Source organism: Sarcophilus harrisii, chromosome 1 (assembly GCF_902635505.1).
Source record: "Sarcophilus harrisii chromosome 1, mSarHar1.11, whole genome shotgun sequence".
In the NCBI taxonomy this organism is placed as follows: Eukaryota; Metazoa; Chordata; class Mammalia; order Dasyuromorphia; family Dasyuridae; genus Sarcophilus; species Sarcophilus harrisii.
This window is the reverse complement of record NC_045426.1, coordinates 18,516,361-18,542,986: the sequence shown is the minus strand read 5'-3', so window position 1 is coordinate 18,542,986 and position 26,626 is coordinate 18,516,361. Positions and strand designations below refer to the sequence as shown.

The following is a 26,626-nucleotide window of genomic DNA, read 5'->3' as shown; positions in this document are numbered from 1 at the left end:
CCTTTACTTATTTCTTCTATGTGTGTGTATGTGAATATACATACATATAAATATATGTGTGTGTATATATGCATACACACATATATACATACATACATATACACAAAACCATACTTATATATATGTATACCTACATATATATATCACAGAAAAAAAATGTTCACAGTACATGGCACATTGAAATAATTTGTCTCTAAGAAAATGGAACTTTAGATTTTGGAGGTACTAAAAGTCTCTGCTTTCTGAGTACTTTCTAGTGCTAGTGTAGTTATTAATGCATTATGGGGAGCAATAAGGTCTTGATGGAGAGTAGAATCTCACCTAGCCCAACCAATCATTTTGCAAAAGGGAAATCATTGATCACCAGTGATGAATAAAGCAATATGAACCCATTACTGTTCCTGGAAAAACAACTTGTATTTCATGATTTATAAAAGACAGGGCTTGACCTTTTTTTTTTTGTTTTGGTTTCAGATAAATACTGGGCTACAGAGCAGTTTTCTTTGAAGAAAGAGTAATATGTTAAAAACCAAATGGATTGGTTGTTGTCCTCTGTTCTCAAAGAGAACCAAAATAATATCATGTCTGAGTTGTTATAATATGTCTGATTATGGTTGATTAGACCAATACGAATTTGGGGTCTTTGCCTGAGGTTGGACACAGATAGTCACTATCAACATTTGAGGTGGTTCTCTAACTTTGTGCATCTCAAGTTTTTTCTGAGCTGATTCAATTCTGCTTTACCCTCGGAGCCCAGCACTTTCTTTGATGAGGGTGTGCATGCTGGGTGATTAGAAACCAATTGATTATCTTCTAAGCTGTGATAGTTTTAGTAATTCACATTCATTGCATTTAGTACAAAGTGGATTCACAGAAAACTATTGTCATTTACAGTATTTGCCTCGAATTTGAAAATATCAAAGAACATGCACTGAAAGTTCCTGACACAACAGAAGAAATGATGGAATTGATAAACTATGTGGAAAATGCCAGGACTCAGGGTGTCCAGAAACTGGCATTAAGAATCCAGGTACAATCTTTGTCATTATTTTTTTTTCAAGTGTTATTTATAGAGGTAGAATTTTTTTTGTCTTTTGTAGTATTTTTGTACGTGGTGCAAAAGATCCAAGTCTTCTGTTCTTTATCAACTTCTAGCTCAGCTCAAGGCCCATTATATTATATATATATATTTCATATTTGCTTATATTTTTACTTATTTCTCCCTATAGAATATAAGTTTTTTGAGGGCAGAGGATACTTTTGTTTTTTGTCTTTGTTGTATCCATAATAACTAGTACTGTCCTGGTCCACAGTAGGTGTTTCATAAATGTTTGCTGATTGAGTGATAGATTTAAACATCAGTGAAGCCATTCAATCAAATTTTGATCATTTGTGCTATGAGGGGTATAACACCAAGAAACCCTATATCATTTTTCTTTTCCTTGCAAATATTGCCCAACTCAAGAGGAAACCGTCTAGCCTCTCTAGTCTATCAGATAGGTTGATTTAAAAGATCTTCCTTTAATTCAGTTTAATCAATTAATCCACAAGCATTTTTGAAGTGCCTACTAGATAAAGAGATACTAAAACCTTGATTAAGTACTTACTGTGTTCTAGATCCAGTGCTTAGGGAAACAAATACAAGCAAATAAGACAATTCTGCCCTCAAGAAGTTTACATTCTAATGGAGAACCCAGTAGCTAAAAGGGAGCTGGAAAGCTGGGGGAGGGCAGGGAGGGAGGTGAGGAGATGTCCAAGAATGTTGTGAAGGCTTGGATCCTTGCAAGAGACAATGAAACCTCATCATTTGGGTCTGGGGATGTAGGAGTAGAGAATTCAGGTGATTGGAAAGTATTATCATAGTAAGGAGGTGCTAGCAAGCTAAAGCAAAAACATATATATTTATATATATATATATAGAGATATATACACACACCAAGCACTCTGCATATTATCTCATTTGATCCTCACAGCAACCTTAGGAGCTAAGTTTTTTATGATCCCCATTTTACAGATGAGGAAACTAAGGCAGGCAGACAACAAGTGACCTGGAGTCCCAGAGCTTGCAAGTATCTGAGGCTGTATTTGAACTCGGGTATTTTTGATTCAGGTCCAGTGCTTTGTCTACCACATTATATGCCAAGCCCAATGAAACTATTTTAAGGAGCAATTCAATTCAACAAACATTTATTAAGTACCTACTATGTTCAAGATATTTGCTGGGGATAAATATAAAGACAAAAAAAAGTGAGAAGTTGTGGCTAGTCCATCATGGAGCTCACAGCCTACTGGAAGGATGCTCTTTGGAGTTAGGGCACATGGGTCTGAAGCCTGGCTTTGCTCTCTTACTACTGCTGGGTTACCATGGGCACTTGCTCTCAGTCTCTGGATCCAGGTCCTTCATCTCTAAAACAAGGATGCAGAGGGATCTGCTAGAGCTAAACTTCTGTGGTCCATGGGTAGGGAGGAAGCACTTGAGGTCACCGAGAATGAGTCTGGGTCTGGAGTTTAGATCTCTCTGCTTGTTGCTCAACATGTCATACTGCTTCAGGCCTAAACTTGGAAAGAATACTAGCTAATATATGCCTAATTATTAAGGGCCTCCATTGGTGGAGAGAAAATGTTTGCTAGTTGAAAAGATAATTTAAGAAATTATTAGTCAGTGCTGGAACTTGAAATTCTATTTCTATTTTTTAAAAAAATTAGGGTTTAGATTTACTGTATAGTATATTATATGCCAGGACAAAAATAGAAATTCTCATTTCTTTTGTAGGAATGCCAGCGCCGAATGAATTACTTTTTGGATGTCTTCATATTTCCCCCTGAAGATTTGGAATTAAACGCCTCTGTTCTCCTTTGGCCCCGGAACATCAATCCTATCTTTAATGACAATGATGATGTAAGTATGTTTCTAGTGTGCTTGCTCTCAGGACATTACTGGTGTTCAAGGGGCATGGCCAGTCAACATTTAAAATAATTTGTCGTGGTTTTGAAGGAAAGTTAAAATAGGGCAGCTTGCATATGCTTGGTACATATCATTGGCTTAATAAATGTTTATTGATTGATTATCGATGGATTGGAAAAATAATTGGGTAAAATGAGCTTACACAGAGAGTTCATTGACAATCCTGGATGTTTATAATTAGGAATTATGATAACTTGGAGCCAATAATATTTTTCCCTATATATCATGGCAGCTCTTTCTGTTTTCATTACTACACTCACAGATATTTCTTTGGCATATTTGCTAAATGTAATGAGGTCATTAAAACTACCCAATTCTATTTTACAAAGCTAATTGAGAACGCCAAGCGGAAAGGCGAGAATGACTTGGTGACTAAGAGGGAGAAACTTATTCTGGAGATCGACAAGGCATCTCGGCGCATGGAAGAGTTTACGGAATATGCCGAATTGGAACGGATGCAGCAGGTCAGACACTTAACGGCTACTCGCGCTTTAGTTCAGGCCTGGGTGGATAAGAATTTGGGTGCAGGTCTAGCCTCTTGCACACACTAGCCAGGTGATTGTGGACAAATCATTTACTATCTCAGTGATCTTCAGAGCTTTCTAAGATTAGAAGTTCCAGGGCAGTTATTTTCTATTCTGGGAACAAGGATCATTCTCCCTGTATTATTAAAATCACAGGTCTTGTTCTGTGTCTCATTTCCAAAACTTAATGGTAGAAAGACTTGTGTTGTTTTAAGAAGCTAAGTTCCTACTGATGCTATAAGCAGACTAAGATCCTGTCATTCTGTTCACTTTTTGATTCATTTATATATATATATTTATTATTTTTTTTTGAGGCAATTGGGGTTAAATGACTTGCCCAGGATCATACAGCTAGAAAGTGTTAATTGTCTGAGGCCAGATTAGAACTCAGGTCCTCCTGATTTCAGGGCTGGTGCTCTATGCACTGCACCACCTAGCTGCCCCTCTCTTTAATTTAATTTATTTTGTCACTATTCTGTGGGAAACATTTTTTTCAGCTATTTAAAATACTTAGATAGAATCATGCATGCTATTCTCCCTCCTTCTGCTCCCACTTATCCCCTCTTCCCAGTAATAATATATTTTTAAATTCGGACATTTGTCTAGTTTATTCAGCTCAGCAAGCACTTGTCAAATGCTCTGTTACAGTGACATGTTCTGGAGCAGCCTGCCCTCAGCAAGCATCCAGAATTAGCATCGCAGACCTTGTCCAGGCTAGTCCATCACTGGATAAATATTCTCTTTAAAGCCTTAACCCAGAGTCATCTTGCCTCTGCATGAAGGGCCGCTGTGACATCTGGCCTACCAGCCCTTCCTATAGCCCTTTCCACTGATTAGAGAGCCTCAATTTACCCTGTTTGAGATTTCTGATGCGTTTTGCCATTTATATACTTGAAGAGTCTCTCTCCTCCAGACTGAAATTACCTTCCCAATCACCTTTTCTGGGGCACTTTGAACCTTACTGTTAATTCTTCCTAAAGTGCAGCATGTAAAACTTATCTCCTGTCTAGTTCTGAATACTACACTTCCCTCCATGCAGCCAAAGATGGCTTTGGTTTGCACAGATCACAATCTTGGCTTAGTTTGAGATTGGGGTCTACCCCCGTCCCATAGTCCTTTCTCAGATGGACTGCTACCTAGCTCATCACATAGGAGGTGCTTAGTAAATACTTGTTACTTGTGTTTAGTAAGTATAAGCTTATTTGAACCTGCTCAATATTTTGGCCTATTAGAATCATGCAATGCTGTTTTTCTGATCTCACCAAATATTTTTCAAGAGAAATATTGCTGGCTTTTTCAGTATGTGACGGATGTGAGAATGCTGCAAAAACGGATTCAGGATGCGGACGACACGGTTGCTTTTATTAATAAAGAAGAGGAACTCTTTAAATGGGAATTGACAAAATATCCAGAACTAGACAAGTTAAAAGTCAGCATTGAACCCTATCAGAAGTTCTTTTCTTTCATTTTGAAGTGGCAACGGACAGAAAAACGGTAATTGTAACTTTGGTAAGAAGTGATTATTTAAATGGAACGTGAAAATCTCAAATCACTATGCTGGCCATAGATGCCAGCACCAGACTTGGGGGATCAGTCCCCTCCCTTATTGTTGTTCTTGGTCCCAGGCCACTGCCTGTGTCCGTTGCGTTTGTGGGGATATACTTCACTTGTGCTAACTCCGTGTGTCCTTCACCGAGGGGAGTGATCAGATGGGGATGGGAGAGGGAAGGAGAAGAGAGGCAGAAGCAATAGGGTTTGGCCACTAATTGGCGTTTGAATCAAGGAGGGAGAATGACAGAAGTTGGGAAGCACTTGATGAAGTGCTTTAAAATGGCCCTGACTTGGGTATAAATGATTTCGATCCTGTGTATTTGACTAATTGACTAAATTAATATTTGTGGGGTTTTTAAAAAAATTGTGCAAACTTTACATTTTGCTATTCATCACAATAGGATCACAAAATCACAGATTTCGAGCTAGAAGGAATCTTACAACCTTATTAACCATTGCCTTTATTTTATGGGTGAGAAATATGAAAGGTGGAGACGCAAAGTGTTTGCCCATGGTCCCACAAGTAGCAAAGTTAGGATTCTGTAGGTATATATGTGTTTTTTTTTTTTTTTCCTGTATGTTTGGAGATTTGTTGAGAAGATATGGGGGAACATGAAATATACATCCAGGGAATTTTTAAAACTCTATTAGTATCTCTAGTTGGGGTTTGCAGAGTCAATACATAATAACAAAACACAATTTTTTCCTGACTTTCTAAGAATTGTGAGCATGAAATTACAAATGAGTAGTAAAACCTGAAATTTTTTGTGAGTCTGGAGCTCTTGTTCATCAAATGAAACTTGATCTAGTAGAATGGACAAGGGAGCCGGTGTCAGGACCTCTGGGTCTTCCCTCCCATTCTGCTGCTGGGTGGCTGTGAGACCTCAGACAATCCCTTGGGTTCTCTGAGTCTCCGTTTCCTCATCAAACGGGAAGGAGTTTAATGAGGTGATAGTCAAGTTCCAGGTCAAAAGCTTGTAGGAATTGTCTGTAATCTTCCTTTCCCTCCAGGTGGATGGATGGAGGCTTTCTGGACCTTAATGGAGAAAGCATGGAAACTGATGTCGATGAATTTTTCAGAGAAGTTTACAAGAGCCTGAGATTCTTCCAATTGAAGCAAAAGAAAGAAGCACAAGAAAAAAGGAAGGCAAAAGGAAGACGCTCCATAACAGATGAAAAAATAGAGGAAGACATTAAAGATAACCCTACAGTTGTAATGTGTAATGCGGTCATGGAACAGATCAAAAGCTTTAAGGTAGGAGAGCAGTAATGGGCCCCTGTGAGAGCTTCCCCTCAGTCAGTCAGCCATCACAGAGTGCTTTCTGTGTGCCCTACTCTCAAGGAGCTTTTGTTTTATTGGGGCAAAAAGCAAAACAAAACATGGGGTCGTATAAGTAGGTACAACCCATGACCAATAAGCTCTAGGTGATTTTTAGTGGCAAAGAGCATCAGGAAAGGCCTTGGGGAGGAAGTGACTTCAAGCTGAGCTTTGAAGGAAACTCTTGATTCTAAGAGCAAAGGGAAAGAGAGTGAACTCCAGGTATGGGACAAGCCATTCCCTGTGTCTGGTAAATCAAGCTCAATTTCTTCTGCACCGCATTCAGGGGCTTCCTCCAGGTTTGGCTCTTTCTTATTCATGAAACCGTTCCCTCCATTTTAGGATTGCCACTCGTCTTGCTGTCCCCACCACATCCTGTGGGCCCTTTTATCTCTATCACTTAACAAAGCTCTTCTTCCTTTTTCTTGTCTCAGTGACCTTTACTTAGGACATTCACTGCTGGGATCTTAAGGGGAGGCCCTGTGGTAGACACCCTGTGGCATTTGGCCAGATTTTCTCTGCTCGTCAGGGCACCTGTGCTCTCCGTGAGTGCGAATTCTCTCTCCAGGTCTCTCATCCACTCACGCCTCTTGTTCTGTGTGAAGGGGGCTCATCCTTCGTAGAGATCTGACCAATATAATAGAGGGTTTTGCCCTCTTCCTTTGAGGTGCCATAGATGCCAGCACCAGACTTGGGGGATCAGTCCCCTCCCTTATTGTTGTTCTTGGTCCCAGGCCACTGCCTGTGTCCGCTGCGTTTGTGGGGATACACTTCACTTGTGCTAACTCCGTGTGTCCTTCACCGAGGGGAGCGATCAGATGGGGACGGGAGAGGGAAGGAGAGGAGAGGCAGAAGCAATAGGGTTTGGCCGCTAACTGGTGTTTGAATCAAGGAGGGAGAATGACAGAAGTTGGGAAACTGGAAGAATGGTGGTGCGCTTGACAGAAATGAGGAAGTTAGTTATTAGATATTTGTGATAAACATCATTATTCCTCCTTGTGTTCGGTTCTGGAAGTTTGGAAGGGGTGCAGGTTTTGATGTAGGGGGCAGGGAGGAAAGAATGTCCCACACTAGAGAGGGTGTCCAGGGATGAAGTGTATTCTGGGCATGAGAAAGGAGGGGCCCAGTTTTTCATGTGTCCAAGAGGATGGGAAGAATGGGACAGGAAAGGGGGGGGGGAAGCAAAGGGAAGAACTTTCCTGATAGAAGGGGATTTCCAGAGGATGTGCTGGAAAAGAAGAGGATGGGATGGGAAGGCTGGAGGAAAGGGGGAGCTGAGCTGAACAGAATGAGATACCAGGAAAAAGTAATCACAGGCCCCGGAAAGATTTACATGAACTGATGCTGAGAGAAACAAGCAGAATTAGGACTACATTGTATACAATAACAGCAAGAATGTGCAATGATCAACAATGAAAAACGTGGTTCATCTCAGTGCTTCAGTGATCCAGAGCAATCCCAATAGATTTTGGATAGAAAATGCCATCTGCATCCAGAAGAAAAAACTAAGAAGACCGAATGTAAATCAACATACGCTGTGTTCACTTCTTTTTTCTGTTTTTTTTTTTTTTTTTCTTTCCCATGGTTTTTTCCTTTTACTCTGATATTTTTCTCTCAACATGATTCATAAAACAATGTGTGCTAAAAATACATTTTTTTTTAAAAAGGGAAAAAAAGAAAGTAATCACGAGGGAACAGTGTTGTTACCTTAGCAGACAAATAGGAATATTGTTCCTAAAAATAATTGTTTCGGGAAGTTAGTAAATAAAGAAATTCATCTTAGCTGTGGGGGAATAGGTGATTGAATAAGTGTGTTTGGTTATATCTTTAAAACGTGTATCTCAGTGAAAGTAAACAAAACTGCATTGATTTTTAATAACAATATTAATATATTTTCCTCATAATTAGGAAAACATCCCTACTGTCAGCATCCTGTGTAATCCAGGTTTGAGAGCTCGTCACTGGAAAGAGATGTCGGAAATTGCAGGATTTGATTTAACTCCTGATTCAGGGACTACACTCAGAAAAGTATTAAAGTTAAACCTCGAACCATTTCTGGACAAATTTGAAGTCATCAGTGCTGGAGCGAGCAAGGTAAGCAGGAAAGGTATTAAAAATGAGAACCCAGTGAAGGTTGGTATTACTGTCCCTGTGGTGTCTTTGGTAGGATATGGGGGAGCAATCTTTTTTGATCAACATGATACTGACCAGAAATTGGACTATCATAGCAGTATAAATAAATTCCTTGGTATTTAATCATGTATCACATTATCACTTTATGTTTGGGGGACAGCTGAGTAGTGCAGTGGTTAGAGTCAGGAAGACCTGAGTTGAGCCTCTCTCCACTTTATCTATAAAAATAAGGTAATAATAGCAGCTATCTCATTATAAAGATTAACAGAGATATATTTGTCAATGCTTTGAAAATCTTGGAATATTCTATAAATGTTGAAAAGAGCAGAGATTCCTCAGAGGCGTCATCTGGAAAATGAGGAAGCTGAATGAGCTTATCTCTGAGGTCCTTTCTAGAGTAAGACTGAAATTGTCTAAATGGGGAAATGGGAAGGGTTAAATGTCTTTTTCAGCATCATATGAATAGTGACTTACTGAACCATGATTAGAATTCAGGTCCTTTGCTCCAGAAAAAACAGAAACCAATCCAGGACCTTGACAACAACTTGTTTCTCTTGCTAGGAATTTTCCCTGGAGAAAGCCATGCATACGATGATAGACACATGGGATGACATCACTTTTCACATTAGTCCATATCGGGAGACTGGAGTCAGCATCCTCTCCGCTGTGGATGAGATTCAAGCCATCCTGGATGATCAGATCATCAAGACTCAGACCATGAGAGGCTCACCCTTCATTAAGCCATTTGAAAAAGAGATCAAGGTAGAGTTAAAGTAGCTTCTGGCCTGGTCATTCCCTTTGCTCCTTTTTCATTTCTACAGCGTGATCACTATAGGTCTATGGGGAAGGGAGAACAGATATCACCGACCACCTCCAACCCCCAAATTTATTTTTAGAATTTGAATATTTTTAAAAATAGGTTTTTTTTTTTGTTTTGATGCAGCAGATGCTCCCTTACAAGTCTCTCTGTATGGCCTGAAGATGCTTAAGCAAAATCATCTCATAGGAGATCCCTCTTTTGTAACAGAAAACAAGGATGTGTCTTTTATCTTTGATTATTGTATGGTACTGACATTGGCCATTGCATTAATACATACATACATACATACATATATATATATATATATGTATGTGTGTGTGCATGTATATATACATACACACCCATATATTTGTAGATGTATGAATGTATATTTTCTTATTTTGTTCTTTTGACTCTCTTAGCTTTGCCTTCCCTCAGATAAGACTTCCCATGTTTCTCTGAGTTCATTAGTATATTAAAAATGCCTTGTCTCCTTTTCTTTTCCTTTTCTTTTTTTTTTATTTCTTTTTAAATTTTTTGCCTCACTTTCTGTGATGATATCGATGAGGGGGAGCTGCCATATTTCCCCTCCTCGCTCCCTGCTTCTCACTACTTAGATGTAGAGAAGTTCTGAGGGGCAGAGGAGGTTGTCCAGAGTGATGAACCAGGGTCTCAGTCCAGAAGGTCCATAGCCTAGGATAGCAATTTATTATCCCCCATGGCCAATCCCACTTTAAATTAAATAACAAAAACTCCCCAAATCCTCCTGGAATAACTAACCTTCAGAAGCTGCAAATGCTCATTCTCTGGCTTGGACCCCCTGGCCGGACTGTATTCTAATGTTTCCGGAAGGTCTGGGAAATCCTCTCTGGCCACGGAGATTGAGACTTGGTGTTTGCAGAGCATCTGACGCTTCCCAACAACTCGTGGGACACATGCTGAGGGTTGTTCCCGTTCTGCTGGGCCTGTGGGGCTCGGAGAGGTCACAGCCCCGTAACTGGGAACTCTTTTCTTTGAAGTCCTGGGAGGACCGCTTGATCCGAATCCAAGAAACCATTGACGAGTGGCTGAAGGTGCAGGCTCAGTGGCTGTATCTGGAGCCTATCTTCTGCTCCGAGGACATCATGCAGCAGATGCCTGAGGAAGGGCGGCAGTTTCAAACTGTGGACAGACACTGGCGGGACGTCATGAAGTACTGTGCCAAAGACCCCAAGGTAAGGGGCCTTGGGCTGGCCGTGGTGGTTCTGATAGCACGGGCTGGCCTTCACCCTTCCTATTCTGCCAAGAGGAGGCAATCTGGTTAAGTGACCTGCTCACAGCTCGCATCCTCCTGGCTCCGGGAGCCAGGTTCTGTGCACTGGGCCTCCTAGCTGCCCCTCAATCCACGTTTTCATTCATCTTAGACATTTGTGTGTGTCCTGCTTCCACTGGCCCTGCCACCGCCCTTGCTGTTAGCCTGGACACCCCCACTTTCTAGCCAAGGCCATGCCGGTTGCTTTATGTCTCAGCAGCCACTCTTTAAACTCCTGAGTAATCAGACTTCTCTCCCTCTGCTGGGACTGTCCTTGGTGACTGCTCGATGGCCTCCGCCCAGGCCTGCACTTGCTTTAGACATAACTGACCACCCTCTCTCACCTTACAAGCCCTGGCCTGGTTCTCCTCCCTGCTGACCCCTGACTGTCAGGTCCCCTGTCCCTTAAGGTGCTGTCCACGGTCCTGTTTCCTTCTGTCTCCACGGTCTCTCCCTCCGGGTCCTTATTAATGCCTTTGGCTTTAGTTATTATTCATATGCAGCCGGCTCCCACATCTGTGTGCTGTTGTGATCTCTTCCCTGTGCTCTCTCAGGTCCTCGCCGCCACGGCGCTGACGGGCTTGCTGGAAAAGCTGCAGAACTGCAACGACCTCCTGGACAAGATCATGAAGGGCCTGAACGCCTACTTGGAGAAGAAGCGACTTTTCTTCCCGCGGTATGGCGGCCGGGCCCGGGGGGTGCTGGAGCCTCGGCCTGACCCTCCCCCACCCTCACCCCTGACTAAAGTGCTCCCTTTCTCGTCCCACCCCAGCTTCTTCTTCTTGTCCAACGATGAGATGCTGGAGATCCTGTCCGAGACCAAAGACCCACTCCGCGTGCAGCCGCACCTGAAGAAGTGCTTCGAGGGCATCTCCAAGCTGGAGTTCCTGCCCAATCTGGACATCCGGTCCATGTACAGCACCGAGGGCGAGCGGGTAGAGCTCATCTCCCTTATCTCCACGGCTGAGGCCCGCGGGGCCGTGGAGAAGTGGCTCATCCAGGTGGAGGACCTGATGCTGAGGAGCATCCACCAAGTCATCGCCCTGTCCTGGATGGTGCGTTTATTGAGCGCCTGCTAGGCAAGGCAACAAGCAATTATTAAGTGCCGACTGTGTGCTGGCCACTGAGCCGTGCTGTTGCCTTGTTGAAAGCTTCAGGAAATTGTACTGACTTTGGAGTCATTTACTGTGCTTTCCTCGATGACTTCTGCTTAGTCTTTATAATAAAGCAGCCTTGTCTGCTGGAAAAGGAGGTGTCTGGGCGGCGGCAAAGACTTGCCTCTCTCGGGTCCAGGGAACTCCCCGAAGACCAAGGGCCTGCTGATTTTCCCTTGACCTCATCTCTCTCCTGATGCTGCCCCTCCCCACCGCAGGCCTTCCTCACCTCAAGTGGGGCCCACTGCTGTGGCCTGCGATGGGTCAGCCTGGCTCTAGGTTCTCCTGTTCCAGACTAGCCCCCAAAGGGATTATCCTAGAGCTCAGAGCCAATCTGTCGCTGATTCCTAATCAATAAACCTCAGCGGCTCTCTACCACTGGCATCCAGTAGCTTCTGGTTGGCATTCAAAGCCTCTCCCCTTCCCCAAATTTCTAGTTTTCTTGTACTTTCTCCTTCCATTGTCAGTGTTTTTTTTGATCCACTTTGGCTTCCATGAAGAAGACCCCATTCTGTGCTCTGGACATTTTCTCTAGCTGTCCCCCTCTTCCTCCTTATCTCAGAGTTTCTGACATTTCTGGCTTCTATGTCCTAATCAAAATCCAGTCTGCCATAGGAAGCCTTTCCCAACTCCATTTAATTCTAGGGCCTTCCCTCTTTTAATTATTTCCTATTTTAAAAAGCCCTTCCCTGAGACTCGAGGGGATGCATTGGACAAGAGCCAGCTCTTCTCTGTCACAAGAGTCGCTTCTTCCCAGATTCCCATCATTTTTATTTAAGGTCTATGCCATAGTTTCTTCACAGTTAAAGTGCTTTAGGGTCAACAGAATACTCAGTGATTGATAGAGATAGGAACTAGACTTGTGATTTCATGGTAATAGGAACTCCCAGGGAAGGGAACTCCTCTCAGTGCAAGTTGCACCTTCTCTGAAGCTCAGTCTTTGACAGAATTGCCCAGAATCCTGGGAAGCTCATTGACTTGCCTGAAATAGCCCCTTTTGGGTCAGAGTAGAATCTTGAACCCGTGTGTTCCTGGCTTTGAGGTCAGTTCTTTAGCCATTCTGCCATGATGTTTCTCAGTGATAGATTCAGCAACATCAGAGATGCTGACTGCTGTGTGTTCTTTCGTTTGATGGTCCAGCCTCCTCTTTTTAGTTAGATTAAATTTCTGATCTGAGGAAGACTATTTCAGTTGGCTTATCTGAGGATATTGAAAACAATAAATGTACTTTATTTTTCAGGCTTATCCACAATCAGAAAGAAAAGACTGGGTACGAGAATGGCCTGGCCAGGTGGTACTTTGTGTCTCTCAGATGTACTGGACAATTCAGACTCAAGAAACCATAAGCAGTGGACCAGAGGTAAAGTCTTTGGGGAAACTGAAAATGAAAGCTTCCTTTTGGTTTCTGGGTTTCCCAGAGAATGTTGCTTTATGGCCTCATGACATAGATTTGCTTTTTTGAAAATCCTGCTCATCATTGCTGGAAGGCAATGCTGAGACCTCAGAGGCCAGGCCAGGAGAGGACAGGCTCTAATGGTGGACACCAGGCTGGCAAGGTCTTGTGTCTGTAGCTGGCAAGGTCTTGGCTTGGTTCAGTACCAAGATTCTATTCAGAAGCAGGTCAGTCGTGCATTGAGAATTCTTGGACCATGATGACCTGCAAGGGATTATCGCAGAAGTGAAATGATTGCTCACCAGTTTGGGGGGCCCATCAAAATTAACCATCCCCTCAGCAGGAGAGAGGTAAGCGTAGAAATAAATTAGAAGGAAGGACAAAGACAAAAGGAAGATTATAACACTAGCATCTTCAACTTGACTTGTTCAAATGAGATATTGATGCTAAAAAATGGGGAATTTCCTCATTTCCTTTGTGAGGTCCCAAGAGCCCAGAAAGTGTCTCAGAAACACTCAGTTGCTCCCTTTTCCTGGCAGAGACACATGATGGGCATGGCTAATACTGGTTTGAAACAGAAAACTTGGTAAAAGGTTACAGAGAAGGGACAGCTTTTGAGCATATCTGAACATTTATGAATTGGGCCTTGGATTGAATAGGACAGGGAAGGAGCAAGTTGAATCTCATGTGGAAAATGGACCAGCACTTCCAACAACGTCAAGTTCCTCCTCGAGACAGAATATCTCCTGAGGCTTTCTTCTTTTGGAGATGACCGATGGCGATGGTCACGGAATGTTACAATTGCCCCCCCCCCCCCAAATCGAAATTGTAGGTAATTCAGAGGATGATTGAGATAACGCCCGGTGGGCAAAAGGAGACTCCAGAGAGGATATTATCAGTGACAGCTGGTTCTCCAGAAGTGACTAAAAGACATAAAAAATGATTATTGGCCAGGTGGTGAGAATAAGGGGGCCCCAAGTGCTGCCCTGCTCACTGCACAGTCTTAAGAGACTGAGGGACAAGCCTCCAGTGAGTGCAGTGAATTTGTCAGGACATGGGCCACATCTACAAAGGGTATGTGCACATGGGAGAGTAATTGTTGGCACTTAAGAAATCATAACTCTGTTAAAAGTCCTGAAGGTTGGAAGTATGTGGAGTACAAACCTCCATATTTCTGCTGGATAGGGCTTCTTCATCACCAAAAACCAATGATACAAAAGATGTTATCAAAGAAATGTAGGATCCAAAATAAATGTGGTTGGTTTGAACGTTGAGGGAGGTTACAGCTCATGTGCTTCATGTAAATGCCTGAAAAATCACTAAGAGTCAGCAGGATATATTGGGTGAACACCACCCGCATCCCAGCCCTCTGCCATTTGCTTATTTCTGTATAACTTTATAATTCTGTATAACTAAGCTTTTCCCACTCACAAACCCTTTTCACCTGAGAAATTTTTATGGGTATATAGGTATATCAAATAAGCATACAGATCAAATATTTACTGATAATCATAATTTCATGACTTCCACATCCCACCTGGTGTTGCAACCCATACTTAAGAAGTTGGGATTTATAGGAAGCTATACCCCCAAATTTCATGGGTGAGTAGTGCTCTTTATTGTTGCAAAGCACGTCCCTATGGCTGAGTCACAGATCCAGTGAATGTTCATTTTATCAGTATATTATTTAGATCCATTGGAGTGTTCATATCAATACCTAATTGCATGTTTTAGCATTTCTGCTTGCCATTGGAAAACATGATGCTTGGAAAGTGCTTTTCAAAAGTGTGTATAAATATCAAATTGAAAAAAAAAATCCTAAATTTATTATTTATGTTTTGTCAAATCTACAGACAAAAATGATTGCTTTCTATCCCTTTTTTTTAAAGTTAATTTTTAAAAAAGTGGTATAAATAAAATAGTGACTGTTGAATGTTTTGAAAGAAGGTAGCTTCACATTGGGTATTTTCCCTTTTGCAGGGCTTAAGAAAATACTACGACAACCTTCAACTTCAGCTCAATGACATTGTGAACTTGGTCCGAGGGAAACTGTCCAAACAGACCAGGATCACTCTTGGGGCTTTGGTCACGATTGATGTGCATGCTCGGGATGTTGTCATGGACATGGTTGAAATGGGTATGGGGCTGATCTTACTTGGGATCACTTACCAAGAGGGCGTTGGGACAAGTGCCCGGCTCAGCCTGTGTGATCTTGGGCCAGTTGGTGAACTCTTGGACCTATTTCCTCATTTGTAAGATAAAGGGCTTGGGTCAGAGAACTCTCACTTTATCAGCCTTAAAGGACTATTTTTCCTCTTTCAAAATAGTTTTCTTTAATTTGTAACAACTTGAACAAATTATCCCCACCCTCCACAAATAGCTCTAGAATATTGAGAATCTTTTTTTTTTTTTTTTGAGAAACTTTCCCCTTTAAAGGATTTTTTTCCCTCTCATTTGAATTATGCTCTTTCTAGGTGTTTCAAAAGATACAGATTTCCAGTGGCTCGCTCAGCTCCGATATTATTGGGAACGGGAGAATGTCCGGGTTCGAATCATTAACTGCAATGTCAAATATGCTTATGAATACCTAGGCAACTCACCTCGTCTTGTCATCACGCCTCTAACGGACAGATGCTACCGGACCTTGGTAGGCTTCTGCATCCATTTATTAGCAAATGAAGATGAAAGATCACTAGGGAAGTGTCAGAAATCCAAGTCATCTTCCTCCTCCTCCTCCTCCTCCTCCCCTGCCTCCTCCTCCTCCTCCTCCTCCTCCCATCCTGCAGACCCCCTGGTCATATTTCATAATTTTGCTAGACAGGTCAATCAGCTGGCTCCTTTGGACTCCCACTTTGATGGGCTGTTGTAGTCCTAGAGTTTATATTTTGCAGGCAAAAGTCTTTGAATTTCTTAGAAAAGGTTACTTTTAGAGTGTTAGTCTCTTGTAGGTTTGTTTAACACGCCCCTGTCCCATACTAAGTGCTGAATAAAAGTTACTGTCTGATTGCTGACGTACTCTGAGTTGCTTGCACATCCTCGGGTTTTCAGCTTGGAACTTCATAATCATATGCTGGCTAATGACCCATCTAGGATTGACTGTGAGCCCACAGCAGTCATTGTCTCAAGCATTCCAGCAGGGTTTGATGGGGGGCCATGGCTCATTGCCACTGACCATGGTTTCCCATAAGCATGGGAATATTTTAACAATAACTTATTCACTGTTTATTTTTTCCAGATAGGAGCCTTTTATTTAAATCTTGGTGGAGCTCCTGAGGGCCCAGCAGGCACAGGGAAAACTGAGACTACGAAGGACCTGGCTAAGGCCTTGGCAGTCCAGTGTGTGGTCTTTAACTGCTCCGATGGTTTAGATTACTTGGCCATGGGAAAGGTAATCGGCGTCACAGGATGGTTACATCAATATGGATGACTCAATGGGTTTCCCAATGCAGAATCCAGTTTGAGAATAATGTTATCTTATATATTTCTACCATGTTTAACATATATTGGACTACCTTCCATCTAGGGGAGGGTGTGGGAAAAGGGGAAGGAAAATTGGAACATAAGGTTTTACAAGGGCTAATGTTGAAGAATTGTCCATGCATATGTTTTGAAAAATGAAAAGCTTTAATTAAAAAAAAGAGTGATGCTAGATTGCTAATCTTTGTCTAGCTAAAAAAGACAAGTTCCTAGTTTCTGGCCTTTTTTATGTGAATTACATCAGTTTTATAAATGGCAGAACCTTTCCTAACAACTGGAGCTGTCTAGAGTGGGCTACCTCAAGGGATAAAGGGGATGTCCCTTTGGCAGGGTCTTCTCAAAGCACAGGATGGCTGACATTTTGGCATGTTGGGAAGTTGTAGGGGGAGGCTCTAGGTCAGGAATGGGTTGGATTAGATGGCCACCAAGATCTCCCTATCAACTGTGATGGTCTGTGACTCCACTACTCATCTACCAAAAACCAACCATGTTTTTCTCTTCCCTCCTAGTTTTTTAAAGGTTTGGCATCTTCTGGAGCATGGGCGTGTTTTGATGAATTTAATCGAATTGAGCTAGAAGTCTTGTCCGTGGTTGCCCAGCAGATCCTTTGCATCCAGAGAGCCATCCAGTTGAAGTTAGAAGTGTTTAATTTTGAGGGAACAGAGTTGAAACTCAACCCAAACTGCTTTGTAGCCATCACCATGAATCCTGGCTATGCTGGGCGCTCTGAACTACCAGACAACCTCAAGGTAAGGTTTTTGAAAAATTCTGAATTCTTCTGCCACAAACAACATCAAAGGACAATAAGAAGACAAAGATGAAAACAAAATGATAATAACAGATGATAACAAAAATAATAATTTATGCAGGGGGGGCAGGAGTTCACTGAAAATGGAGTAGAAAAAAAATGATAAATGAAAGGATTTTCCCAGGAGGACCATTTCTGCATGAACTCCATAAAAGAAAGAGAACTGTGATGACCGCGTATTTTAAAATCAGCCGGAGTCAGGAATTCAGGTTAAGGGAAAATCTTCAATCTTTATTTTCAGTAGAGATGGAGAAGGATCGGAGGTAAAAGGGAATCGGAGGTAAAGGGAGATTAGCAATGTCAGCAGCTGCATCAAGAAGCCAGCTAGACCAGAAGCCACCAGACCAGAACCCAGCCAGCAGTCTCTCCCCACCTCTCTTCCTGCCCCTCTGCCTCCACCCACCAAAATCGTCATTTCCTATACAACACATCAGGACTTGCACAGAGAGTGGGTGGGGCACATTCTTTCTCCAGGCTTATATATTAATAGAGTATGGTCCAATTACTATTTAGCCTGACGTGCTTGGGACCTCAGTGCATCAACTCAAGCCTCAGCCCATTACAGAGAACGATAATAAGGATTGAGATACAGTGAGGGAAAGTTTGCAAGGCACTTTTCATAGATTGCCTCACTTGATCATTCCCACTGCTTTTCCAGGTATTGTTATTCCCATTTTATAGCTGAAAGGACTGAACAGAAAAGTTAAGTGACTTGTTCAAAGTCACAATTAATTGCATGACATAACATTCAGCACATCTCCTATTATACCATACCACTTCCCAGTGACTATTTCTTTACAACAAACTATATTAGAATTTTTGTACTTTTCTCTCATTTGTTTGAGATTTCGCTTTTGGGTATTCTGCTCTCTGTGAAGGAACATTGGATATTCCAGTGAATCTTTGATCATCTTATTGATGTGTATGAGTAGAGTTTCTTTGGTGGTGATTACAAGTCACTTATGCCTGCTAATCCTGGATTTTATTAATATTAACAAATATTTAATGGCTGATAGATTGATCATTAAGTCTGGGCTTCTGGAGGATGACTATTTCTTTTCTTTTGCTTTCTTTTTTTTTTTCTCTCTCTTCCTCTCTCTCTTTTCTTTCTTTCCTTTTTATTTTTAAAACATATGCACGAATAATTTGACAATATTGACCTTTACATAGCCTTGTGTTTCAGATTTCCCCCCTTTCCCCCCCACCTCCTCCCCTAGATGGCAAGCAATACAATATATGTTAGACATGTTAAAATATATGTTAAATCCAATATGTGTAAACATATTCATACAATTCTCTTGTGCAAACTCTATTTCTGTGAGGGAAATGTGCATGACTTAATTGTTCAGTTCATCATTGCCAATATATTGTTGGTTGGGTCCATATGGATGTTGCCTTTGGATTTTTCTTGGCCATTTCATGGGCTCCATCTACAGATAAACTGAAATTGATGACATTTGATAACCCGGTGTTGTGTACTCTAATCAGTCTTTATTTTTACTCGTGACATTTGCCACAGAACTATTTATTTATATTTTTAAGATTGTTTACCGGGTACCCTAAAAACAGATTTGATGAGGAAGAGCTTCCTTGTCATTCATCCTCCTTTCCTATTCCATTTTCAGAGAACTCTTGCCCCGATGCATAAGTTATCATTTTTGTTCTCATCTTTGCCTTCTTTTTGTCCTTCGGTGGAGTTTGTGGCAGGAGAATTCAGAGCTCCGTTGTTAACTGAATGCAGCTTTAGTTGTCAGTTCTGTCTTTAAAAGCCTCAAACCGCCTTCTCTCTGCCGCTGGGCAGGTGCTCTTCCGGACCGTGGCCATGATGGTGCCCAACTACGCCCTCATTGCAGAGATCTCGCTCTACTCGTACGGGTTTCTGAACGCCAAACCCCTGTCCGTGAAGATCGTGATGACCTACAGGCTGTGCTCAGAGCAGCTCTCCTCACAGTTTCACTATGACTACGGCATGCGGGCCGTGAAGGCCGTGCTGGTGGCCGCCGGCAATCTCAAGCTCAAGTTTCCCAATGAAAATGAAGATATCCTGGTAAGGACGGGCGCTGTCCATTCCTCAGCTGGGAGGGGGACCCAGTCTCTGAAGTCTCTTGGGGAGGTTAATCTAAGGGGAAGGAAAAGGTAGAGCTGTAACTAGAGTGAGGTGACTGGGACTTTCCCCCAGAGGGTCACATGGAGATACTTCTAGTGGGGGCTTTTAATTTTTTCGGAGAGTGAAGACAACAGAGGTGAGTCCTACTAATAGTTTCACCAGCAGGGGAAATTCCAGTGTAGAAATCTTTTCTCTTGTATGATTTTTAGTCCCAACTGAAATCCTCCCTTCTTCAGGAAGCCTTCCCTATCTGAGTTTGAGGGCTTGTGACTTACCTAGGATCACACAGCCAGGTTTTTGTGATTGAAGCCAGCCCTCTCTCCCCCATGCCATGTTGCCCATCAGTGCCCTCGTTGACAAGAATATTTAGTTAAAATATTGGATTACTTCCCATTTAGGGGAGATGATAAGGGGGAAGGGAGGGAGAAAAAATTTGTAACACAAGATTTTTCAAGGGTGAATATTGAAAATTCTCCATACATATGTTTTGAAAATAAAAAGCTTTAATTAAAAAAAAATTTTAGTTAAGTAAGATGCTGCCAAGTGATGGGCTGGGGTGAGCTGCTCTTCCAGTCCACCTTGCTTCATTTCTTCTATGCCTGGCTGGGCACAATTTGTGGCACATTTTTTGGATACAGAATTTCTTGTTATGACTGCAAAATTAAGTGATTGTATAATTCCCTTTTCATTATGATAATGAAATTTATGGTAATGGTATTGGCAATTTCATCTCTGTTAATTTCATTGTGGTAAATTTATTATGATAATTTCATTATGGTAATGATAATTTAAAGGAAAAACCTTAGTCACCAACATACTGTTTTACCTTCTACATGAACTTTTTAAAAAAAAATTAAAGCCTTTAATTTCAAAACAGATGCAGGAATACTTTTTCAACATTGACCTTTGCAAAACCTTGTGTTCCAAATTTCCTCCTTCTCACCCCCTCCTCTAGATAGCAAGTAATCCAATATATGTTAAATATGGTAAAAATATATCTACATGAACTTTCAAGATGGTTTATGTGTTAATTAGAATTTTTTGAGGTTTATTTTAAAATATGTTTTATCTATTTCTTTATGAAACTTTCCTTTGTAACAAAGTAGAAAAGTTAGTGAGCAAGGGACCTCTTCTATGGGTGTATAATGGGTTTTGCTCAGAGTTCCCATTTTTCTTTTGAGAAGAGAGAAGTACATTTCAGCTTCTTTACTTTGGGGCAAATATTTATCTCTTTAATCTGGATTTAACTACTTTTTGGTTTCATTTATGTGACTGTAGATGTAAAGCAGATGCGCGTTTCAGTTCTTTTGACTTCACTCTGTATCAGTTCATCCAAATCTTCCCGAGTTTCTCTGAATTTCTCACAGTCCTTCCTTATTATGGCACAGTAATATTCCACTCAATGATAGATCGCACAGTGGGTTTGCCCCTCTCCCAAGCTGTGGGCACTTTCCCTGCACCCATTTTTTTTTTTATTCCCACAAAAAGGCATTGCTGCATCCATGTTGGTGAATGCAGGCTTTGTGGGGATTTTAGTGTATTAATCGGCTTTCTGTACTTGGTACTTCCAGCTTCTTCGATCAATAAAGGATGTGAATGAACCCAAGTTTCTGTCCCATGACATACCCTTGTTTAACGGAATAACAAGTGACTTGTTTCCTGGTATCAAGCTCCCAGAAGCTGATTATAATGTAAGTATATGTGTTAGGCTGCTTTTTTTTTCTGCAACAGTCATCTCATTGAGGAATTAATTCACTCAACTTAATTAAAAAAGTTAATTGCTTTAGGCTGTAGGAGGAGGGACTGAGTTAAGAACTTTCTCAAAGGCAGATTAAATTCATTTCTGTGCGTTCCAGAATTTGGTACTAGGGGGAATGGGATTCAAGCCACAGAAAATGTCTCAACTGAGGAAAAGAACATTTTGTTTCTTAATGTAAATTGTAACATTCAGTCAACAGAGCCATAACTAATACTGGGTGAATGGGGCTTTATCTCAGGCCCCTCACATAGGGAAGGGTGCTGCTTCTCCACAGTAACTGCTGTTCTGGTAACGTAAGCCATCATCAGAGCAGAGTGACTCTGGATGCAATAGATGTAAGAGCATATTGACTCTTCCTTTTGGGAGAGTCAAAGAGAAGGCAGCCCCTGGGAGAGGGACCGAATCACCAGCACTGACTTTCATCTCAACTTCAATGAGTTTAGTGATTGTCAACTCTCCATCTCCCGGTGTCACTGATCCAGTCGCCAGACTGTACAGCTTATGCTGCCCTCTTCCTCCCTATGTCTAATGTCTCCTCCAATTCTTGTAACTTCATGTGACTAGATTTCTACTTATGGCTCTGCAAATAGGATGAATGCCACAGTTCAAAGTAGAAATTAGGTAAATTAGCAATGTATGTTCTAGTACATATTCCAGGTGACTAATAGCATGTTATATTCACAGCTGCCAATATTGTAATTTATGATTCTTAATGGATGTATATTTACATCACAATGGATGATGTACTAGCTAACCTTTGCACTTTCTCCTGCCATTTGATACTGCCATTTATAGTGTTTGAAAATTGTTTCCATAATTCTAACATATAGAAAAATTATGTCACCAATTAAATAAATTTACTTCCCAGAAGGAAAAGCATTTTTTGATACTTCAATCAAAGTTAACAAGCTTTTGTTAAGGACCTTTTCCTCTTGTCCCATTGGAAAGCAGCCTTTCTCATTTTTGTTTTAATTCAGGATTTTCTAGAATGTGCTCACGAGTGCTGCAAAATGCACAATCTTCAGCCCGTTAAAGTATTTCTCGATAAAATGATTCAGACCTATGAAATGATGATTGTTAGACACGGGTAAGATTTTTTCTTCTCAGTTGTAGATTGTTCTGTAGTTATGCTTACTGTCAACAATGAGATTAAAGCAATGGGATGAGCAAAATGGTAGAGCACATTGTCCACCCTCTACTACCTGGTTGCCGATTATGTGGGGAGCTAGACATTGGGCCAGTGAAAGGCTCAAATGGAGGGTCCTCTCTCCCTGTTTTTGATTCTGAAGAGCTCAAGCAGCCTTATAGTTCCATAGTATTAGATAAGACATGGATTTTGATGGAACTGGGTCAATTAGGGGACCCTTTAAAAGTCATTAGCCATCTGTTGATAGGTAGAACACTTTTTCCTCTGAAGCAGGGATAAGCTCAGTTTAAAGCAGAAAATTAGCAGGGAGAGTAGATATTTTCTCCCTTTATGATTCTACAAGGCTCATTGAATCAATAGAATCAATCAATCAGCATTTATTAAGTGCCTGCTATGTGCTAGATGTTGTGGGATACAAAAAGAAGCAAGAATCTCACAATTTAATGTCTGATATACTAGAATAGGTGAAATTAGTCTACAAGGCAAGAAGAGTCACCTAACCCTACTCATAGTCTATGGCAGAAGTTTTAAATCTTGGGTGTATGAACTTTTAACATTTTGATTAACATTTTTCAATATAATTGGTATCCTTTGTAATTCTAAGTATTTTATGCATTTAAAAACATTATTGTCAAAGCAGTCCAGAACACAAAAATGATTACGATCTTGTAGGGCCAACTGGACTATTCCTTGAATTCTGATTGCTTCTTGTTACTTCATTCCTATTTCCAATTGAGATTAGCCAGGAGGAATCTGTCCTCTCTATCCTTGTCATAGAGATTTAGATCATAATCGAGGATCAAGTTCATCCTGGCTAACTTCAACTAGAAAGAGGGACCGAGAAATCTGAAACTTTGAAAATTCAGGAAAACTGGCTTGTCCATTTCATCTATCGTGAGCTTCTTTGGCTGTTTTTTCTTTTTGCCACCTTTGGTACAGCAGAAAGAGTTCTGTCTACACTAGAGGATGAATCAATGAGCCTTGTTCCACATCCAGTTACCATTCATACCCCTTCCAAACCTCCTTGTGTCATTATCATCTAAAGGTTCATGCTTGTCGGGGAACCTTATGCCGGGAAGACCAAAGTTCTGCACGTGTTGGCTGACACGCTATCACTTATGAATGAGCGTTCATATGGAGAGGAAGAGAAGGTGATTCACAGGACGGTGAACCCCAAGTCGATCACAATGGGCCAGCTTTTTGGGCAATTTGATCCTGTGTCTCACGAGGTGGGGAAACTCGAGCAACTTTTATAACCTTTCTCTCTTGGGTCTTCGCCAGAGGGCAAAGCCCAGTTTTTTACTTCTTTGGGTCTTGGTTCTCTTCCTCTGGCTCCAGGGTTTCTTTGTTCTATCTCATCCTCAAAGAAATTAGGGGTTTTGGGAATAAAAATCTCAACTTTCTCTAAAACTCTTTTTGTAAACAAAATTCATCAGCTAAAAATGAACCACATTTAAACAACTCTCTCTCCACCAAATTCTTTACTTAACTCTAGAACAAGAAATTTCTAGTTTTATTATTTTTTTTTGGGGGGGATGGAGCATGGTTCTGTGTACACTTTCTCATTCTGTGCATTTTTAAGAGAGTCACCTCTTCCTCGATTAGCTAATACCAATCTTTCTTAGTGATACAAGCTCAGCTCTGTTCAATTATCCTGTTTTATGGCTTTTTTTTTCATTTGTTAAAACTGAAGCAGCCTTTTGACTGTGCCATTTTTGTATCTGTTTTCTCCATAAACCCTCTCCTGAGCAGTTTTCCTGGATCCTGAATTTCCTTAACTTCCCAACTCTCTTCTTCCTTCTTCTCTCATAGTGGACAGATGGTATTGTTGCCAACACCTTTAGAGAATTTGCCCTTGCTGAGACCCCGGACCGCAAATGGGTGGTATTTGATGGGCCCATTGATACACTGTGGATTGAAAGCATGAACACGGTATTGGATGACAACAAAAAAGTAAGTGAGCTGTAATGAAAACGGAATTTGGGATTCAAAATGAAATTTTTTTAAAAAGTAAAGGAACTGCATAATTGCTCAGGTTAATCAATATATGTACATTAATATATATTTAATTAATGGAATTACTTTAGTTAATTAATGGTAAGGATCTTAGAGGTCATCTCATCCAACCTGTCTCCTGCATCTCCACTGTATCTTCTTTTTAATGATTTCCTGTTTAAGGTAGCCTTTTCCAGCATTGAGGGTCCTAGATAGAGAGCTAAAAGGGCCCTCTCAGACTATCTTGTCCAATTCACTCATTTGGACAGATGAGGAGACTGAGAATCAGAGAGGTGACTTGCCCAAGATCATATAGAGAGCAAACATCACAGATGGGATTTAAACCCTGGGTCTCTGGCTTCAGAACTAGTCCATTCTCAGTCTCTGTTGGGCAATGATACTGATTTGTTATTTTGTGATAAATTCTAACAGCTTAAAATTTCAGTAGGACTTTTAGTCTACCCAATATTTGATTTCCATTAACTTCCATCCATATAAGTTCTATCCCACCCTTTGGGGACCAACAGACAAACTCAAATCTCTCGTGTACTTGGCAATTGTTCTAAAACTTGGTGATGGTTTTATGTTCCCTTGGGTTTTCTCATCTACAGACTAAGCACCCCATGTTTCTTCAGCTGATCCTTGAATGGCATTTTTTTAAGTCCCTTCACTACTATGACCTCTTCTCCCTTCCCTGGTCTCCTTTATCTGAACCTGGGACAACCTTTCAATGTCCCTTCTGAACTATGGCTCCTAGAAGCAAACACAAAGCTCCCTGGGTAGCCCAAAGCTCGAAACTAATGTAAGGGGTAACTGCCATGTAGATTATGGATTGTGGGAGTAATGCTTTAATAACTTTTTTTTTCTTAAATGCAGAATTACATTCCTCCTCAAAACATTAGCATTGATTAGAAATCGGGGTAGAGTATTTTGGAATGATTGGAAAATCACAGATATCGAGAGGGCAGGTGTTCCTGAGGCCAAAACCAATCTATCCACCATATTGTCTAGTTTATTTTGAGCTGAAATTGCCCACTGCTCCTAAGGGGATGATGTGTGGCAGGGCTGGGCTGGGAAGGGGCATGATTGATAATTTATGGCATTAGAAGAAGGGGGTGATGGATTTAGAGCTTGGAGGGAACCTCAGAGTTCATCTGCTTCAATCCCTGATTTTTTTCCTTCTTTTTTTTTTTGCTGAGGCAATTGGGATTAAGTGACTTTTCCCAGGGTCACACAGCTAGGAAGTGTTAAGTGTCTGAGGCTAGATTTAAACCCAGATCGTCCTGACTTCAGGACTGGTGCTCTATCCACTGAGCCACCTAACTGCTCCAATCCCTGATTTTTCAGGCGAGGAAGCTGAGACTCAGAGCAGGCTCTGGTGATCTGCCCAGGGTCATGTTGGTATTAGATGGCAGAAAAAGAATTCAGATCCAAGTCCTCAGCCTCCAAATCCTGGCTCTTGCTGCTGCCCTGAGCCTTGGGTGCTTATAGGCACCATTGGGAAGTGAAAACTAACCTAGTTGGGATAGATAATTTTCTATATACAAGATGCAAGTTCTTGGATTTTCCTAATTGTCCTTCTTGAAATCCTTGTTTTCAGCTTTGCCTGATGAGTGGGGAGATCATCCAGATGTCTGCTCAGATGAGCCTCATCTTTGAAGCCATGGACCTTTCCCAGGCCTCTGTAAGTTGACAGCTGTAACGGGGGAGTTGAGGATGGCTAGGAGCTTTTGTGGTAAAAGGAACATTTTTTTTGGCAGACAGGTAAAAAAATAAGTTCTGAACTTAACAAATACCAAATTATAAATAAATAAATAAATATATGATATTTATAAATGTATATTATATATAAATAAATAAAAATAAATGGGTATTTCTAAATATACGAAGAATGGAAAAGGGAAGTTTCTTCATAGAACTGTAGATCTCCATTGTGTATAACATGTGTAATATATAATATTATAACATAAATGTATATATGAAGTCCAGCCTGTAGCTGTCAAAGCTGGCTGCCTCTTTGTGATACTTTCTGGCCCTCCTCCTCTTCTCCTCTCTTCATTTAAAATAATGTCTTTACTTTTCTTCCTTTTTTTTCTTACCCTCCTCTTGTTCCCCTTCTCCCTCTCCCACCCACCCCCATTTGAAAAAAGAAAACTGAAACAATCTGCATCTGGTTCCCTCCCTTCTCTGTCAGGAGGTGAGGGA

The 26,626-nt window shown here is 41.2% G+C and overlaps 1 protein-coding gene across 4 annotated transcripts in view; it reads left to right on the top strand.

Moving 5' to 3' along the window:
• DNAH12 (dynein axonemal heavy chain 12) overlaps positions 1–26,626 on the top strand; it is a 133,327-nt gene that overhangs the window by 23,711 nt on the left and 82,990 nt on the right. For all 4 annotated transcript variants that reach the window (XM_031953093.1, XM_023498082.2, XM_031953085.1 and 1 more), the window contains 21 exons: positions 895–1,030; positions 2,774–2,899; positions 3,295–3,429; positions 4,790–4,983; positions 6,052–6,295; positions 8,267–8,452; positions 9,053–9,253; positions 10,310–10,504; positions 11,136–11,257; positions 11,354–11,636; positions 12,976–13,095; positions 15,109–15,265; positions 15,603–15,775; positions 16,364–16,516; positions 17,115–17,354; positions 19,215–19,460; positions 21,092–21,211; positions 22,257–22,366; positions 23,472–23,655; positions 24,239–24,379; positions 26,022–26,105. In XM_031953093.1, coding sequence (XP_031808953.1) covers positions 895–1,030; positions 2,774–2,899; positions 3,295–3,429; positions 4,790–4,983; positions 6,052–6,295; positions 8,267–8,452; positions 9,053–9,253; positions 10,310–10,504; positions 11,136–11,257; positions 11,354–11,636; positions 12,976–13,095; positions 15,109–15,265; positions 15,603–15,775; positions 16,364–16,516; positions 17,115–17,354; positions 19,215–19,460; positions 21,092–21,211; positions 22,257–22,366; positions 23,472–23,655; positions 24,239–24,379; positions 26,022–26,105 — 3,550 coding nt within the window. The remainder of the gene's footprint in view (positions 1–894; positions 1,031–2,773; positions 2,900–3,294; positions 3,430–4,789; positions 4,984–6,051; positions 6,296–8,266; positions 8,453–9,052; positions 9,254–10,309; positions 10,505–11,135; positions 11,258–11,353; positions 11,637–12,975; positions 13,096–15,108; positions 15,266–15,602; positions 15,776–16,363; positions 16,517–17,114; positions 17,355–19,214; positions 19,461–21,091; positions 21,212–22,256; positions 22,367–23,471; positions 23,656–24,238; positions 24,380–26,021; positions 26,106–26,626) is intronic.